Below are 17,392 nucleotides of genomic sequence, written 5' to 3'. Positions count from 1 at the left end.
TAAATAGACGATGGAAATATCTTGTCATTTCGGCACAATGCATAAATTTCAGTCATTTTTATCTAATCCATGAAAAATTTATTTAGTTTTGTTTCTTCTGTAACTTATTGCCTTCCCCCCTTCCAATTTTTGCCAAAAAAGTACCAAACTGTAAAATCCAAAAATAACATTAAATGGCTTATTTTATCCGAAATAGTTATCTTAGTAGTAGTTACTAAGTAGACAACTCTATACATAGCTAATCACATCCATAGAAATAAAACAAAGAACATACATGTATCCATGTATGCAGGGGCGTAGCTAAGGGGGGGGGGGGTTTGGGGACAAACCCCCCCCCCCCCCCCCCCCCCCGAAAAGTTAGTCTCAAAAAAAAGAGAAAAAGAAGAGAGAAGAGAAAGAAAAAAAGAAGAAAAGGAAAAAATTCCAAGCGATTATACATATATACATATATATTATATTATATATATATATATATAATATATATAATAAATATATATAATATATAATATATATATATATATACATATATGATATATATATATATATATATACATATATATGTATATATATATATATAAAAGAAGTAACCCCCCCCCCCCCCCGAAAGTCGGGTCTAGCTACGCCACTGCATGTATGTTCCCTATACAAATTCACAGTTTATGTCGGATCTCGACCACATTTGGTTGGGAAGTACTTGGGCGCTAGAGATGAGATGGGCTCAGCCCGGGCCCGACAGCCCAAGCTTGAGCCCGGGCCCAAAGCGGGTTCGGGCTCTAGAACTGAAAATAGGTTTCTAGCTCCGACTCAAGCAAAGAAATTCAATCGTCAATCGCCAAACAAATTCAAAGCAAATAAACTTTCCTACTGTGAGAAAATGAAAGGAACATTTAAACCAGTTCAATCAATGTGAAAATTAAACTAAAAAAAAAACAGAAAATAAACTAACGCTTATTTATAGTGTTTTTTTGCGATTACTATTGCAATATGTTATACAGTAATGCGTTTGAAGTGGAGCATTTTGAGAAAATTTAGAAACTTCTGTTAATGAAGAACATTGGACATAACATTTTTATTAACAGAGAGATCATGTCAGACTATAGAAGGCTCGGTTTTTGATACAAGAAAGTTTCCTTCGGGCTCGGGGGCGGGCTTGGATTTTGGTCCGAGACAAAATCACCTGGGCTCAGTTACAAGTTTATGGGCTCGGGTGGGTCTGGGCTTTTAAAAATGCGCCCGAACTCATCTCTATTGGGCGCCCGAAAGGAAATGTAGGGGGGTTTCGAAAGCCAAAGAGTACCGAACCATTCAAATGTTAATTTTAGGGTTTCTTATTGTTACTTCTGTATCTTAAAAGTACTCATCAGTTAAAAGAACTTATGTGTACATAAAATTAAATTGAAACTAATACTTTTGTGCTTGAAAAGTAAAAATAAGAAATAACAACAGATAACTGCATAAAAATTGCAGATTATTGCTGACACATGTTTTAGTTTTCATGGAACCTCTTTTTCAATGCAAAATAAGTGACGTCTTTTCATCCATAAGTTCACTTATTTTGCAGTAATCTGCAATTTTCATGCAATTATACTTTTTTCCTTATTTTTACTTATGTGTACATAATTTGTAACAATTTCGTTTTGTACCAAGAAGTCCTTGAAGAAGCCTACCGAAAAGCTTGGCTGACAACAATGTCATTCACTCCTGAAGCAGAATTGAGCACGCAAATTAAAAAATAAAACATAAAAAATATTTATTCCTGTTTTGTTTTTTTTTATTTTAATTGTTAATTATGAAATGCAGAGAAAAAATCAGTTTTAATAAAAATATTTTAATTGCAATCACTTAAACCTTTTTTTTCTTAAGAAATTAGAAAATCGCCCATTATGGTATGACGGATGAAAATTGCTTCTACATTTGAACAAAACAATTGCCTGTTTGGGGATATTTTGTTGTTGAAATTTTAGCCCTCACTCCAATAGATTAACCTCAAACTCCAGTAGATAGCGTTCATTGTTGACCCCTTTTTTGTTTCTCCACTCTCCTAAAATGACACTCGTGTCGGTGAAACAGTTAAGTTGCCGGATCTAGTTCAGCCTCGTCAAAATAAAGCATTACCCTGCATGTCAAACATTACAAATAAATATTATCAAATTATCATGCCATGGCGCGAGTTTCATTGTTGGTGATGTCTGAGTGTGAGTCATTCAGTGAATTCACTGTTATATATATGGGGATGTAATTCTGTCACAAATAGAATTCATCTCCTATATTTAAAAACTTGAAAAAAAAGAAACAATATTGCTCAATGTGGTTTTTTTTTTTTTTTCTTTTTCAGTCCCAGATGGTTGTCCTACTCCAATGTGTGAAAATGAAACCTGCAAAATTGAAATTCCACCTGGTCACGGTTGTCCAACCTGTGTGTGCAATGGTAATCTGCTTTATTCATAAGGGTTATTGATTTAGCTCTTACATGCAAGATTTAAAAAAAAAACACTTTAAAATGTGTTCTTTGGCTTTAAACTTCTATTCAAATCCTGAGTAAAAATCATAGTTAAGTTTAGGTATGGTTAAATAACCACTCAGTAACAATTGATTGAAAATTGCTTTAATTGAAGAGGCAACAAATAGTTTTCCATCAAATGTTTCAAAGCATTGATAAAAATTGGTAAAAATGCCTTACTATTTAAGTAGTAGTGAAGCTTTATCCATCATATAATTAATAGTAGGCACCTTCAAGCACGCTAAACTATGAAAAAAACCTAAATTTGGGAACTTCGAAAAAAGAAATCTATTTTTGTGTTCTGTCAGATTGGTGCATTTACATGATTGAACTTGATTTAATAGCATCTTCAGTGAGTATTTTCTTGGTTATTGGCAACTACGGAGTTTCAGTTTGATCTTATACAGGGTGCTGCGAAAAAACCTGGACAAGCAATTTCCCATTTAACTTTTTTAAAAATAAATTAATTAACAAAACACGAAGAGTAATATGAGTAGACCTTTAGCAATCAATAAATTTATTTAGTTTAAATTTGTCTGCCTTTTGCAGTGGTACACAGGTGCAAATGCTTATTGAAATTTTAAGCCAAAGGCCACAAGTCTTTTACCTTTAATCAATCCTATTCCTTCTAAAGCAATTGATTTAGACAGGCCAAATGTTTTTATAGTTTATGGTAGACCTTTGACTCTGAAATAGGCCATATAGTGTAATAAATGGGATTGAGGTCTAGTGAGTCGAGTGTCCACTCTACAGATGATATGTCAAAAACAATATGCCTTGCACTGGTGTGGAGTCTAATTGAATTGTCCAGTCTACATTTCTGAAGTCTCTTAGGCACGCAAAAGTACGACAGCTTCTAAAATGTCCTTCTGACGCACTTTTTGATTCATTTTATTGCCTCTTCTCCAAAAAAGAATCCAAGAAATTTTTGTCACTTGAGCTTATTCCATCACAGACCAAGCCTGACTTTGGATTTTGGCAATGTTTTATATTTTCTAAGGTGCTTGGAGTCTCTACAGACCAAATCATATCGTTCTGGGGGTTATGAGTTGGTTGAACGGTAAATCAGTGAAAGGTATCCCTTCCAGTGCAGACTTGCAGCCCGCCTCAAACGTTTCTGGCATCTTTGGGGTCATACAAATTTGTTTTCGTCAGAAAAAGGCTGAACTTTTTGGAACTACTAAAGCTTCTGTGAGAGATCTGTTTTTGCCCTTAGTCACTTATCCGTCACAAACTCCCGTCTCACGAACAACTTCTCCTATGGAAACCCAAGGATTTCTTGAACTCACTTTTGGATGGCCTGACGATTTACGGAAACGTTCACTGCTCGTTTTTGTACACTTCCTGGACGTCGACTATCATTTCCAAGCCACTTGAAATGGCATACTGCATCAAATACTGTTTGCGGAACCACAACAAGCAAATGAACTGTCGTTCTTCTTGGTTAAACAACTTTGAAATAGCAGGTTTTTTGCTTAAAATTGTAAGAAAACCGAAGAACAATATATGACCCAGGAGCAGTGGTGGCGCTAGGAAATCCCCGACAGGGTGGCAAACTTGCCCGACAGGGGGGCATAGCCAAATTTTACTTTGCAAGATTCCCCCCCCCCCCCCCCCCCCGAGCCTGATCATCCTGACATTGGACATGGGGCACATTTCTATTTCAGGAAATTCATTTTGTGCCTCCCCCCCCCCATTCCAGCTTTTTTTTATATGTTGAAGCAATAAAATATTTCTTTCGATACTTGCATTTTTACACAACCGTACTAAATTTGGTGGTACCTCATATCACAATGTAATATATACATTTAAAAAGTAGAAGATATGTAGTAGTATACGATAAATATATAAATGTGGTTAAACTTTGCAATAAACCGTAAATACCAAAATGATCTATCATATAACTTTTAATAGTAAATACAGACTAAATTTGGAGTGTTTTTCTGATTTGCAAAGAGATCACACTTTTAAGGCGAATTTTTAACAACAAATAGATTTTTTCCTTGTTTTGGCATTTGCAAAACTATCAATGATATCATTGTACTCTAGATTCTGAGTGAAATCATTATTTATTTTTAATTAACATGATAAATTAAGGGTATTTTGGGCCCCCCTGAAATCTAAGAGGAAGGGCCTGTGCCCCACATGCCCCTGCGGTAATCAGGCTCTGCCCCCCTCCAATTCAAGTGATAAATAAACTAATCATTTTTTGCTTTTAAGAACACGAATTCCCTATAAAAATTAAAAGCAAAAAATAAAAAATTTAAAATAGATAAAATGAAATATGTAGGGAAAAAAATCAAATTTAAAATGAAAAACATGAAACTAGGCTTTTGTGAGCAGGATCATCGCGAGATCAATAAACTAGAACTGTCTGAGAATTAAATATTGACGAAAAGTCTGACTATGATGTGAAATCATTATAAATGTGCGCCCAACAGAATTTTATGCAGAGAAAGAAAGTTAACAACAGGAATTTAGTTGTGCTTGTAGAAATTAGGGGGGTCCGGGGGTTCTCCCCCGGAAATTTTTCGAAATTGTAGCTCTGAAAACGCAATTTTAGATGATCTTCGGTAATTTCATGGAGAGAAGGATTTGGGTGCTCACCCCCAAAGAATTTTAAGAAATTGAAGTCCAATAAACGAACTTTTAGTCGATCTGTAATGGTATTTTATAGGGAGTGAGAGTCGAGGTGCACCCCCGAAAAAGTTTTAAAATTGAAGTATTGAAAACGCAATTGTAGATCATGTTTGGTAACGTTAGGGTGATGGGGTTAGTGACCGATTAAGATACTGAGGGTCCCCCCCCCCTTCCGTAATCAAACCTTATATACACACAAATTTACGGAGGGAAACTCCCAGGGCTCAAGGTTATAGCTGTGCTCATCCACTAGCTCAAAATATTTATTGGGGAGCAGAGAAACCCACATCTTAAGTAAATAAAAAAAAAAAAAAAAAAAAAAGAGCAACTAATATTAAGTTAAAAAATTCAAAAGAAACTTGAGCCCGATGCCTAGCTTTATATTAAGATGAACCTCGCGAGTCAGAACACGTATAAAATTAAATTTATTTATATTTTCTTTCATTATATTATTTTTCCGGGATAACTTGGGAAAGCATGGAAAAGGGAAGACGATTACAACTACTAAGTTTTGCTAGCGCAAAGCAGAATCAAGAGAAAAAATTGAAAATCTTTTGAAGAGCCTAGTTTGCTAAAACCCATTACAAGTATTTTATTTGATAACAAATAGAAACTGGAAACGGGTAAAAATTTTGCGCTAAAAAAATTAGAAAAGGTGCAAATTTTTACGATTTTTAATTAATTTGTATGGTAATAAAAGGTCTACATCGATTAGGCCTAGCTGGTGGTGGATGGAGCTGACGGGCAACCGGGCTAATCAGATAAATAATCATGATAGTTTCATAGGGGCTGCACACATATTTCATTCCTAGATTTTTACAAATATCATCGCACAAATCACAGCTATTTGGAGGAAAATGTGTGGGCCGCCGAAGCATGTTTGTTTGAAATAGAAAATAAAAGTTAAAATGTAGTGAGCGAGATTTAAATTATTGAAATGAATAGTCACACCAGCAGTTCGAAGCAAGAAAAATGACAGACTCCGACTTCGGGAATTTTAGAGCCTTCGACTCTGATTCCACAAGAACTGGCAGGGGATTTTAAGGGAAAATTATCGACTCCGACTGTTGAATTTTTAAACCTTCGACTCCTGACTCCGACTTCTTTACCTCAAAATCAGTCCGACTTCAACTCCTCACCCGTTGGGTTCTAAGTTTTTGAATGTACTAAACGAAAGTAATGTGTGTGTTTTGTGTAATTCAAAAAAAAAAAAAAAAAAAAAACGAAACTTGATAATATGATCGGCACTATGCTAAACTCGGTAACAAACGAAGGTGAAAAATCGCGAATCTCGTTTTTCAAATTCAATGGTTTGCCGTAGTACTCAAAAAGGGCTATTACTACTGTACACTCCCGATTATCCGCGGAATTGAGTGGCTCAGGTACCGCGGATAACGAAAATCGTGGACAATCCGAAAAAGGTTTAAAACCAAAGGTAAAGAAGACAGAAATTATCTTTTGCTTGAGAATGATTGTATTGTAAATAAAACGTGAAACGTTTAAAAGAGATGCGGCATTAAAAAATATGTGTATTTCAAGTTCTACAGAACTAAAATAAACTAAAATTTAAATCAGGAACTTTCCGTCAACCTAAAAAACATTCAACAGCCCAGCAGAAGTGAAAACAGTGTGTGACCACAACAAAAAAGACCCCATCAGAGAATTCCCAGAAGACCTGTAGGCGTTTTCCGAACCTTTCTCAATCGGAACAGATGATAAAGATAATGTCTTGCGCTCTTTTAAACTAGGGGTCTTCAGTAAACACATGTGTTTTACCGAAATTAGCTGAACGCTTTCCCTTGAGGCACGTGTCAAAGAGAAGTTGATGACAATGCATACCGACTTTCACGTTTTTTGAGAAGGAGCACTTGTCGTGAGAAAGGGAAAAAAAAATCTGGAACGAATTGATTTCAGATCCGCGTTTTTGAAGAACAAAATTTTTCAACTATTTTTTTTTTCTTTTTCCGAGACTTTCGCAGATATCCACTCGTGGATAATCGAGAGTTTACTGTACTTCAAACAATAAGATTTACACTTAATGTTATTTATAAAAATCAAAAAATTGAAGATAACTAAAGCGTCTGGTGGACAAAAATATTGTTTCGGCTCTCCTGAAAAGAGCCAATTTTCACATTCGGTAGTTCAGCATAGTGCCGACGATATTACGTCATAAACAAACTTATTAAGTATCAAAGTGATTAACATTAATTGCACCAGTTTCTTTTGTGTAAGGTTTTTAAGGTTTTTCTCTTTTTTTTTAAAATTAACTATATACCTAACTTTTTTCAAATTTTTTGAAGCATTCATAATTCGAAAATGCATAACCATTAGTTTCAAACTTTTTATTGAACATGCCAGTTGAAATAGGTCATAATTTCAAATTTCAAGTTTTAATTCTCTTTCCAGACTAAAGGGGAAAAATGTAAATTCAAAGTCTTACCCCAAAATTTATCTACATAGATCATTTTTGCAGATCTACGGAGTCGGAGGGAAAATGGCCGACTCCAACTCAGGGCCGGATTTAGACTTAACGGGGTCCTAAGCCATTTTAGGTGTGGGGCCCCTTTTGCAGTTTTAACAACGTTTCTCTCGGTGGTGTAAGAGAGGCACTTTTTTTAATAATTTTTTTTCTCCTTGACTATGTCGGTCTCTTTCATCTGATACATACAGCAATACTTTAATTTTTGATGATCGTGTTTTTAAATGTATTTTCCCTGATGTCCTGTGTTGGATTGACCTTAAGAGGGGAAATGTTATCAAGAAAGTCGCACATGACTCCCCTTTAAGTGGAGTACAAAATATTCCCAATTGTAGGGGGCCCGGGGATTTCTTCCCCGGAGGAAATTTTGAAGAATAGATATAGGGCTTCAAAATGCAGAATTTTATAAGATGTAGTTGCAACTACAAAAATATCAGGACAGAAATAGGCAAACAAAACTTTTTTTAAGTTATAAACTCTTTCAAAAATTAAGATGACACACAGTAAAAATTGTTTTTGATTCGAAAAACCAATGACAGCAGTCGACAGAGAGAAACAGCGCGGGAAACGAAAAGACACCGCATTGCTTCGTGCTCACATTGGCTTTCGATACAATTAGTTTTTAATCACCCCTCTAACTCACCGACAAACAATTCAACTCCGACTCCTTTACCTTAAAATCAGTTCGACTCCAACTCTCACTCCGACCCCGCAATCACTGGCAGTGTTACAGGCATTGAGGGAAAATGACTCCGACTCTTGGAATTTTTAACCTACAAATGCCGACTCAGACTCCTTGTCTCCAAAATCTGTCCGACTCCGACTGCGCAGCACTGCTTTTTTACACTATTTTAGTACTTGAAAAAAAGCATATTAAAAAAAAAGAATATAGCTTGCAAAAAAAAAAAAAAAAAATTAAACAAGATTGAGTCTGGTATCAGTCTGTAAGTTGGTTTGATCGATCTCGAAGGAGCAATGTTGACTTTTGAATTGGACTTGGTCCGATCAAATGATTACAGCGGTCTGGGCTAAGCGCAGCTTTTACTTTAAGTTAGAAACATGAGTTTCGACTACATGATAACATCTGAAAAAAAAAAAAAAAAATGGAAGCAAAATGTATGTTTTCAATTGCTTTTAACACATGATTTATTTATTTATTTAATTTTGCCTTTTCCAAAAGGTTCCCCCCTCCCCCTCCCCCAAACATTTTTCTCAAAAAGAACCCAAACCCGATGCATTATCAAACCGACGTTTAATAATCTAATGATTGTTTAGTTGTGAAGCCTGAATGTTTAGTAAATCATTCTCCATTCCCAACAAAACTATTATGCAGCCTACAAACAAGATCAATATAAGTTTTTGAGAAAAATGTATTTAAAATGTTAAACATCTATTTGCTTTTATTATATTAGTCCAAAGAATTTTTTTCCTGCATTTAGAGCATTTGAAGACAAGACATCATTGCACTAAAAAATTAAAACATTAAATCTACTTTAGTACACTTCCTTGTATGAGGTAAAAAAATCGTTTACTCATCGATATGTTTTGTTGCAGAATAATCAACAATAATCAGAAAAGTTGTAAATAACTATAGTAATAACTTACTTGTAACTTCTGAGTGAAAATTAAATACTTTAAAACGCATCAATAAGTGCGGTCTGCGTCTGCACACTTGACGTGCTGATGAAGAGCTGTTTAGAATGTAATAGGAAAGCAAAAATCTCCGAAGCATGTTTTTTCTCCCCTGATGACAACCCCCCACCCCATCCCCTCTCGTCTCGTCCTGGCTATTGTCATTCAGTACGTATTTCTCTTGTAACCCGATGACGACGCCTTAGGTCTGACCGGTAATCACCACTGCATTCTGCAGGGACGGGGATGGTACTCTTTTAGTCTAAGTGGACACCCTGAGGTCAAAACCAGCTCATCGACACCCTGCATCGACAAACAGAAATTTCAAGGATCAAAACACACCATTTCCCCCGAAGTAATAGCTACATTTTGTCACCATCTGGACGACGTTATACGGACTCGGGCTCGGGCTAAACTTGCCTCAAAGGGGATTGATTTTTGTTTCCTTTTATATATATATATATAAGATACTTCTACTTTTTTCTACTATTTTTTTTTCTAGTTCATATATGAGAAAATTTTATCATTTACGATAAACGCCAAAGCAAACAGATTCCCCGACGAAATACTAAATTTTCCCCGACGGGGGGGCAAGACGCTTCCGACGAGGGGGCAATTGCCCCCCCCTGCCCCTCCCTTGGAGCCACGTCTGCCCAGGAGATACATTGTAAATTATTTTCTAATAAAGTGAGAGACAAAATAAATAATAAAGACACTCATTAAAAAGAAATTAGTTTACTTCCATTCGATGATGCAAACCTTGTCCGAGTTTTTTTGCCTCACCCAGTAGTATTTTAGAAGACTAATTTGATATGTAGTCGCCAAATGGCAACACATTGCATTTAAGGGTTAATTTCAATATTGTGAGCTTCATCTTGCTGTATGGACTACATTTTTTTTTTTAAATTTAATAATTAAACTCAAAGTTAAGGTTGAGAAACAAATGTATTGTAATAAGTTTGAAAAGGAATTTCAGTTCATACTGGATGCTGTTTTCTTTGAAATCAGGGGGCTTATAAAGGCTTGCGTTGGTAAAGAAAATTCATTTTTCAAAAAAACCTTTAGATTAAAACATATTTTTTTATTTTTAGCCTGTCTCAAAAGTTTTTTTTTTCCACAAATTAAAAACACACTTCCACTTCTACACTTTTCATAGTTTTGAGAAGATTTGGACGAGTTTCAATTTAGTGCCAGGCACTAGCACAGCCAGAATTTTCCTCATGGGGGATGACGGTTTGGTCATAAGTTCTAACATGAATATGAATGGGTCGTTTCCAAAATTTTAAAAGTATTTTTTTCTGAAAGAGCATGCTTAAAAACATAGGATCTGACCATTTTTTAGATAATTTGTTTAAGTTTAATATTTTTAAAAAATTACTTAAATCACTGTGCTTTCATTGTTCCTGCTTCGGCCGATGACATCTCAAATGATGAATTGCCATTCACAGAGCAAAATATTTAATTCGCATCTTTACTCACAATTAGCAATGATATGGTTGATAGCAAGCATAGGGCGCAATTATTTAAATTCGCTTCTTAATTATCATAACATGGAAATGCGATAGAAAGTTGCAGCAAAGTGCATCATTTGTGACGTCATCAAGACCACGCCTTGTTTGAAAAATTAGACATTTTAAAAAATTAATTAAAAAATAACTGTTGGAAAATGAAAGTATTTTCTGGGTCCTTTTTTTTTTTTTTTTTGCTTATTCGCCTATTCTATCAATTTCGGTGACTAAAAATAATACTTTTGACTAAAGGAAACAACCTCATTCTCATATTAAAATTTGCAATATGAGTTAAAGATTCTGGGAGGGTTGACCCTCAAGACCTGACTACCCCTAGGCAAGGTTCCCAGGTGATAATTCAGGAAAATAGCCAAACTACTTTGAATTTAGACAAAACCGCCAACCTGTAGAAAACTGCTCTTTCTTCTAGATATATTGGAAATATTCAATCGCAATCATACTAAAATGTAAGGCATTTTCTGTATTTTTATAAGCAAAATGTTTTGATTCTATATTTAAATGCTTTAATATTTTTCTAAATCTATTCTTTAAATTGTTTATCTTCTTTTTAGGTCTTTTGATCATAAATTTTGCTTTTGATCATGCCACGTATAATAAATATTTAGGGAAACGTAGATTTGTTTGGCTAATGCTTTTGATCTTTTTCTTGCCAAGTATGATTGAAAATAGCCAAAATGGCTAATATTACCAAAACCTGGACACCCTGTTCCTGAGAGATCTTTCTGCCATTTCAGTTATCGATGCTTGCGCCACCTACATGCTTTAGCTAACATTGTTCTTATGGGGAAAAAACTTGTTAAGATAAGGATCAAAATAAGAAAACAATTATTCATAAATCTTAACTAGTTTTTTTAAGTAAATTTTCTTTATTTGTGCAAGACTTATATGAGCACACTATTTTTTATTGCTAAGAGCTATAATGGTATGCTTTTATTTTTACAGGTACTGGGACCACTGACCCCTGATTGCATCAATGTATATATACCACATTATATGCATTGTAATTGAAATATGGAAAAATTCTTTCCTTATTTTTTGAATCCATGTATACTTACTCATGTTCAAAGTATTATACTATTTCATTCATATTTTTTTACTATGATACAGCAATCATTTAGTTGTATGTTGTTGGTGTTCTTGGTATGACCTTGATTTGTATACAATTTGAAAATTAAAACATACGTTGAACATAACTTTCACTGTCTTCTACTTCCAGAATACAATTCCAAAAAATCCTGCACCATTAAAACAGTCTACCCTTTTTATTGTTACCCTCGTGTATCGTTTCTTAAACAAAAACAATATTTTGAAATAAAATGGTTAACAGAAGAAAATGATTATGAATATATTGAAAACAAAACGCAATAGAGTGAAGCCGTGAAAGTCGACGTGCAAAGTGGCAAAGAATGACTGTATGACAAAAATCAGATTTGCGCATTTTTAAGTTAAGAGATATGCTCTGGGAATATTTCGTGATCGCTATTATCTTTTTATCTTTTCTTTTTTAAAGACTTTCTTAAGTCACTTTCTCTGTCCTGTTAATTATTCATTCTTTTCAGTTTTTCCAAAAACAATGTAAAAAAATAGTAATTTGTATGGTACTTTTGTTAATTAAGGTGACAAACTAATTTTAAAGCTGAACTTAAGCAAGCATAGATTTGTGAATTTTGAGCATTTGAAGCTTTTTAAATAATGCAAGTTTTCAAAACTTTTTTTGATTTCAAGTCAAGTCATCAGTTTAAAAGCATTTGTAAAAGTTTTTTTTCATTTTCACTATATGAGTGTTCAAATTTGCCTTTAACTCCATGCATACCAACTTGCATTACTTAGAGCTGATGTGGATGATAAATATTAGCCATTCTTCCCTTTATGCACGTTACATTTATATTAAATAAAAGTCGATACCGTTCAAGGGCGCCCATATGCAAAATTGTAAGGGGGGGGGGGGGGGCTCAGATGTTTTCCCCATAGTTTAGCAGGATATTTTCCCCATGGAAACTGGTTTCAGTTCAGATTAGAGTTATTAAAATTTGAAATTTTTAACAACTTATTCATTAACGGCTGAAGAAGAAATGTTTTTACATTTTTGCAAAGAGAAAAGTACTAAAAGCAAGTAAGTTCTAAAGTCTAGAGGGGGGCCTTGCTCACCCCTATATGGGCGCCCTTGATATTTAATTGTTGTTATTGAATTTATTTATTTTTAAATAAGTATAGGGAACAGGTAAATATGTTTTAAATTTCAAAAAATAAATTTTAAAATGAAAAAACTTCAAAATAAAATATGAATTTTTTAAAAATTATATGAGTTTGGTTCACACTAAGAAGTCCGAAATAAAATAATCATATCATTTTTCTATTACAACGCTCAAAAAATGCAGTTAATCTCAATACTGGCAGCCCCGCTTAATCGAGTAACGAACAAATACCCTGCTTATACAAATAAAACCTCCCTGAAACAAATATTTCCCCATAAACAGGATGCTTAACATCCTCACTTAATCGAATATATTTCCCTGGATAATCGAATCATATTGATTAGTTTTTCCAAATATTTTTGCTGAGAAAATGTTTATATCAGTTAGAACTAAATTTAGGAACAATTATTGACTTAGAAATTTTAAATAATATTTTTCTCCGACAACAGGCATAAAAAAACTAGTATGTTGTGGCCATCACGAAACTTTCTTCTATATTTTTCCTTTTTCTGATCCCTCCCCATGCTTGACGAGGAAGCAATATTCCTGACAAAAACAAAATTACACATGCAAAAACTTGACGACCATCCCAATGTCTGAATTATTGTAAAAGCAAAGCAAAGAGCGAAAATTGAAAGTTATTTTAAAAGCCTTGCTTGAATTAATTACAAATATTTTATTTATTAACAAACATAAGATGGCAACAGTTAAAATTTTTAAATTATTGAGATAATATTTCCGATCATTTCCGTACAATTAAAATCACGAGAAATACGCAGACGACAATCTATTACGATTTATCTCTCTTATTGTTGAATTAATAAAACTATTTTTATTCGCGAAAAAAAAAAAATCAACACCTCTTGGAGCGATTGGAGTCAAAATTGAACCAAAGCCTGTTTACGTATGGATTCACATATATTCCAAATTTCAACCAAAACGTAGCATTACTTCTTGAGATAGGGCACTCACAATGGAAAAAAAGAACGGGCGATTGTGCTACCCCCTTTTTAGCTGTTGACACCAAAATAAAATCAGCTCTTATACCCACTAAGGGCTACTTGTCAAAAAAAATTTTTTTGATTCCGTTCGTTATTTCTTGAGATACAGCAGTCACAATTGACCACAAAAAACGTTCTATAGCTCAACCCCCGTTTGAGTTATTGACACCAAAATTGAATCAGCACCTGTTCTTGTTAATGGCAACATATAGACCAAATTTTGTTTGATTCCGCCAGTTACTTCCTGAGGAATAGCAAGCACTCGTAACTCAAAAATCGTCCCATTGCTCCACCCCCCGTGGAGGAATTCGCGACAAAAACCAATGGGCACAAGTTCACATATGTGTACCAAATTTCGTTCGATTTCATGCGGTAGTTTTTGCTGTAGAGCGGCCACAAAAAACTAGTCACACACAGACGTGACACACACACACATACATACACACACACATACACACAGACAGACAGACATTTTCCAAAAATAGTCGAAATGGACTCAGCACACCTCAAATCGTTCGAATCTGTCAAAATTCGAAATTCGAAAATTTGCACGAATCCAATACTTTCTTCTATATATTAGATATAGAAGAAAGTAAAAACATTCATGTTCCATAAAAACATTTACATTATTGTAATTTATTTTGTTGTTAAGAAACAATAGATGGCGCAGCTCATAATTAAGTAACCCAAAGAAATATACAAACCCTGAAGAGTTCCTATTTTTCTTACTTTTTAGAGCTCTCTCCTTATTTTCCTACTTCTTTTTTTTTCCTACTTTTTCTTTCTTTAGTGTAGCACTTCTAATTGTGCATTGATTCTTATTTTTATAATGCCGCATAATATTAATTATAATTTTCTGCATATTTCAATTTTGAAAATAAAAGTAAAAGAAACAAGTGAATCCTGAGCTTTTTATTGACTGACTACAGTAATTTCTGGAAGGAACGCCGCGGCGGTGTCTGCGTGTTCAGAAGTTAAATTTTCGTAAATGACTTTTTTGCCGTTGCTGCGTTTATGACCGACTTTTCTTTTTATCGCCGCAACTTCAGTCCTATTGTTTTAACGAATCAATAAAAAAAATAGAATCTGGCACATTCTGATGCAATTATATATTATAATTACTTGTCAATTAGAAGCTTTAATTAAAGTAAACGGCCGACTGTTTAAAAAGTGCTGGAAAAGCCGAATTTCCTATTCGCCATTTTTTTTATATAGATGATTACAAATGAAATGGAGCTAAATTTAAATAGATATGCAATGTAAAACCTTGAAAGGAACGTCAGAAGCAAAAAATGAAAAACCTGTGCACTGTACATATTTTATTGATGTAAGTACAAAAAAAAGCCAAAGATAACAGAAATTCGCAAAAAAGAACCACTTTAAAAATAATCACAGAAACTGAATTTTTTCATAGGTAAATATGATTATTGTTCATTCTAAATCGTAAACATGATTATAAAATTTATAAAATTTCATTTTCTTTCCTTGCAAAGAGTGCGTTTGCAAAAAAAAAAAACGGCAAAACTTTAGATGGGCAAAACGCTCTAACGTCACACACGTAACGCTAATAAAATATTTTTTGTTGCTATTGTATGAGCTTTATGAAAAAAAAATATTTGTAGAATACTTACTCAGTATACTTAGACACATGCACAAAAAATACTGTTCATTTACCTTTTAAAACTTTACAGGAAATTACAAAATAGTATGAGGTATAGCTAATATTCAGATTTTCCGAGTCACACACGTAACGCTGTATTTAAAATTTTATTAAAAAAAATTAGAATTGTCCTACGAAAACAAAACTGCTACCCAAAACCTTTTACATATCTTCTGTTAATTCAATTGAAACTGCTAGGAAATATTTTTAAAATATCATATTGGTTTTTATTGTTATTTGCAACGAAATCGTGTCAAAAAGTCACACTTGTAACGCTGGAATGGCCCAAATGAAGTTTGCATCTTTTCTAAAGGGGAAATAGTATTTTAATTTATTATTGGTCTACATTTTTCAAAGAAAAGATAACTTTTGTGACTAAGTTTTTACTCTCCAGAAACTCTTTTCGAATTCGTTTTTCAGTTCAAAATGAAAATCTCTGCCTATTTATTTGTCATTGCATCCGAATTTCTGATGACTTTATATATTATCCCCAAAATCACTTCAGTTGATAGTTTAGCTTGCAGACGATTACAAAACATATTAGTAAAGTGATTGTAAGAGGCTGAATTAGTTCCTGTTTTATTTGCTATAAAAATGTTAATAATGCACTCAGCTAACTGATAAGTTAATTAAAATCAATCTCAAACAAATATTAGATTTGATTGAAAAACGCTTATTTTTACAGACTTGCAGGGGTGAAAAATCAAAAATTCATTTCTGTATCAGCTTTGTATCAGAACGAACAATTTTGTATCAGTAAAAACACCATTTTGCATCAGAATGATCAGTTTTGTATCTGTAAAAACACCGTTTTTCATCAGAATGATCAGTTTTGTATCAGGTGAGTTACTGGTTTTGTAACAGAATCTTTACTTTTGGAGAAGAATACTGCACAGTTTGAAGCAAATACAAAACATATGTAGCAAAAATGTGCATAAATAATTTTTAAAACCCCATTTGGTAGCAATATTGTAATTTAAAAAAGTGTGTAAAAACTACTTTTGGTGAATGTATGATTAATCATAATACCTACCTTACTAGAATTTTAAATTAGTTGTTTCATAGCATTTGCTGCAAACATTTATCATACTTTTATTTATAGAATTACATGGCACAGCCAACGACTATAGCATTTAAATTTAAAAATGCCTTTAGTATATTTATTACTTTCAAAGCTAAAGAGGGGAAAGAAAAAAAATCTTTAAAAACATACTTAAAGTAATTTCTAATTATTACAAAAGAGAAAAAAAAGGGAGAGTGGATAGTTTAAAGATATGATTCTTTTTTACTTTGGTCAAAAACAGGGGGGGGGGGGGGGGTTTGGAATTAGTTATCTGTTTAAACACTTGAAAAGTAAAGTTTTTGTGTGAAAAAAAAAAAACATTCCTTTAACAGAATGCTTTGAAAAACTAAAATAAAGTTTAAAAAATTGCATGAAATAAAGATTTATTTAGAAGAAATAAAAGTTTTTATACCTCAACATGTCATGAATATAATTTAGAAATTATTACATTGATAAGTGATTCCCACATACACAACCGGAATTATAGACTTCATTTAAATTTTTGCATCTTACATCAATATATGAAATTTTACTTTTAATACTTGAACTAATAGCTCCCCCTTGCACTGACGAATAAATTTAAAAAAAAATTAATAAATAAATTTAAAAAAATGAATAAATTAATTAAAATTTTTCAAAATTAAAAGACTTTCAGTACATAGCCCTTTGAAAATTTGAAAAATCCTTAAAAAT

At 33.3% G+C, this 17,392-nt stretch overlaps 1 protein-coding gene across 1 annotated transcript in view; it reads left to right on the top strand.

The window, feature by feature from the left end:
* The window catches only part of LOC129227875 (kielin/chordin-like protein), a 118,156-nt gene extending 106,182 nt beyond the window's left edge, over positions 1 to 11,974 (top strand). Inside the window, exons 13-14 of the mRNA XM_054862498.1 lie at positions 2,336 to 2,428; positions 11,723 to 11,974. Coding sequence (XP_054718473.1) covers positions 2,336 to 2,428; positions 11,723 to 11,745 — 116 coding nt within the window. The 3' untranslated portion in view covers positions 11,746 to 11,974. The remainder of the gene's footprint in view (positions 1 to 2,335; positions 2,429 to 11,722) is intronic.
* The last annotated feature ends 5,418 nt before the right edge of the window (positions 11,975 to 17,392 follow it).

This window comes from Uloborus diversus, chromosome 1 (assembly GCF_026930045.1).
Source record: "Uloborus diversus isolate 005 chromosome 1, Udiv.v.3.1, whole genome shotgun sequence".
In the NCBI taxonomy this organism is placed as follows: domain Eukaryota; kingdom Metazoa; phylum Arthropoda; class Arachnida; order Araneae; family Uloboridae; genus Uloborus; species Uloborus diversus.
This window is presented reverse-complemented; position numbering and strand designations above follow the sequence as displayed.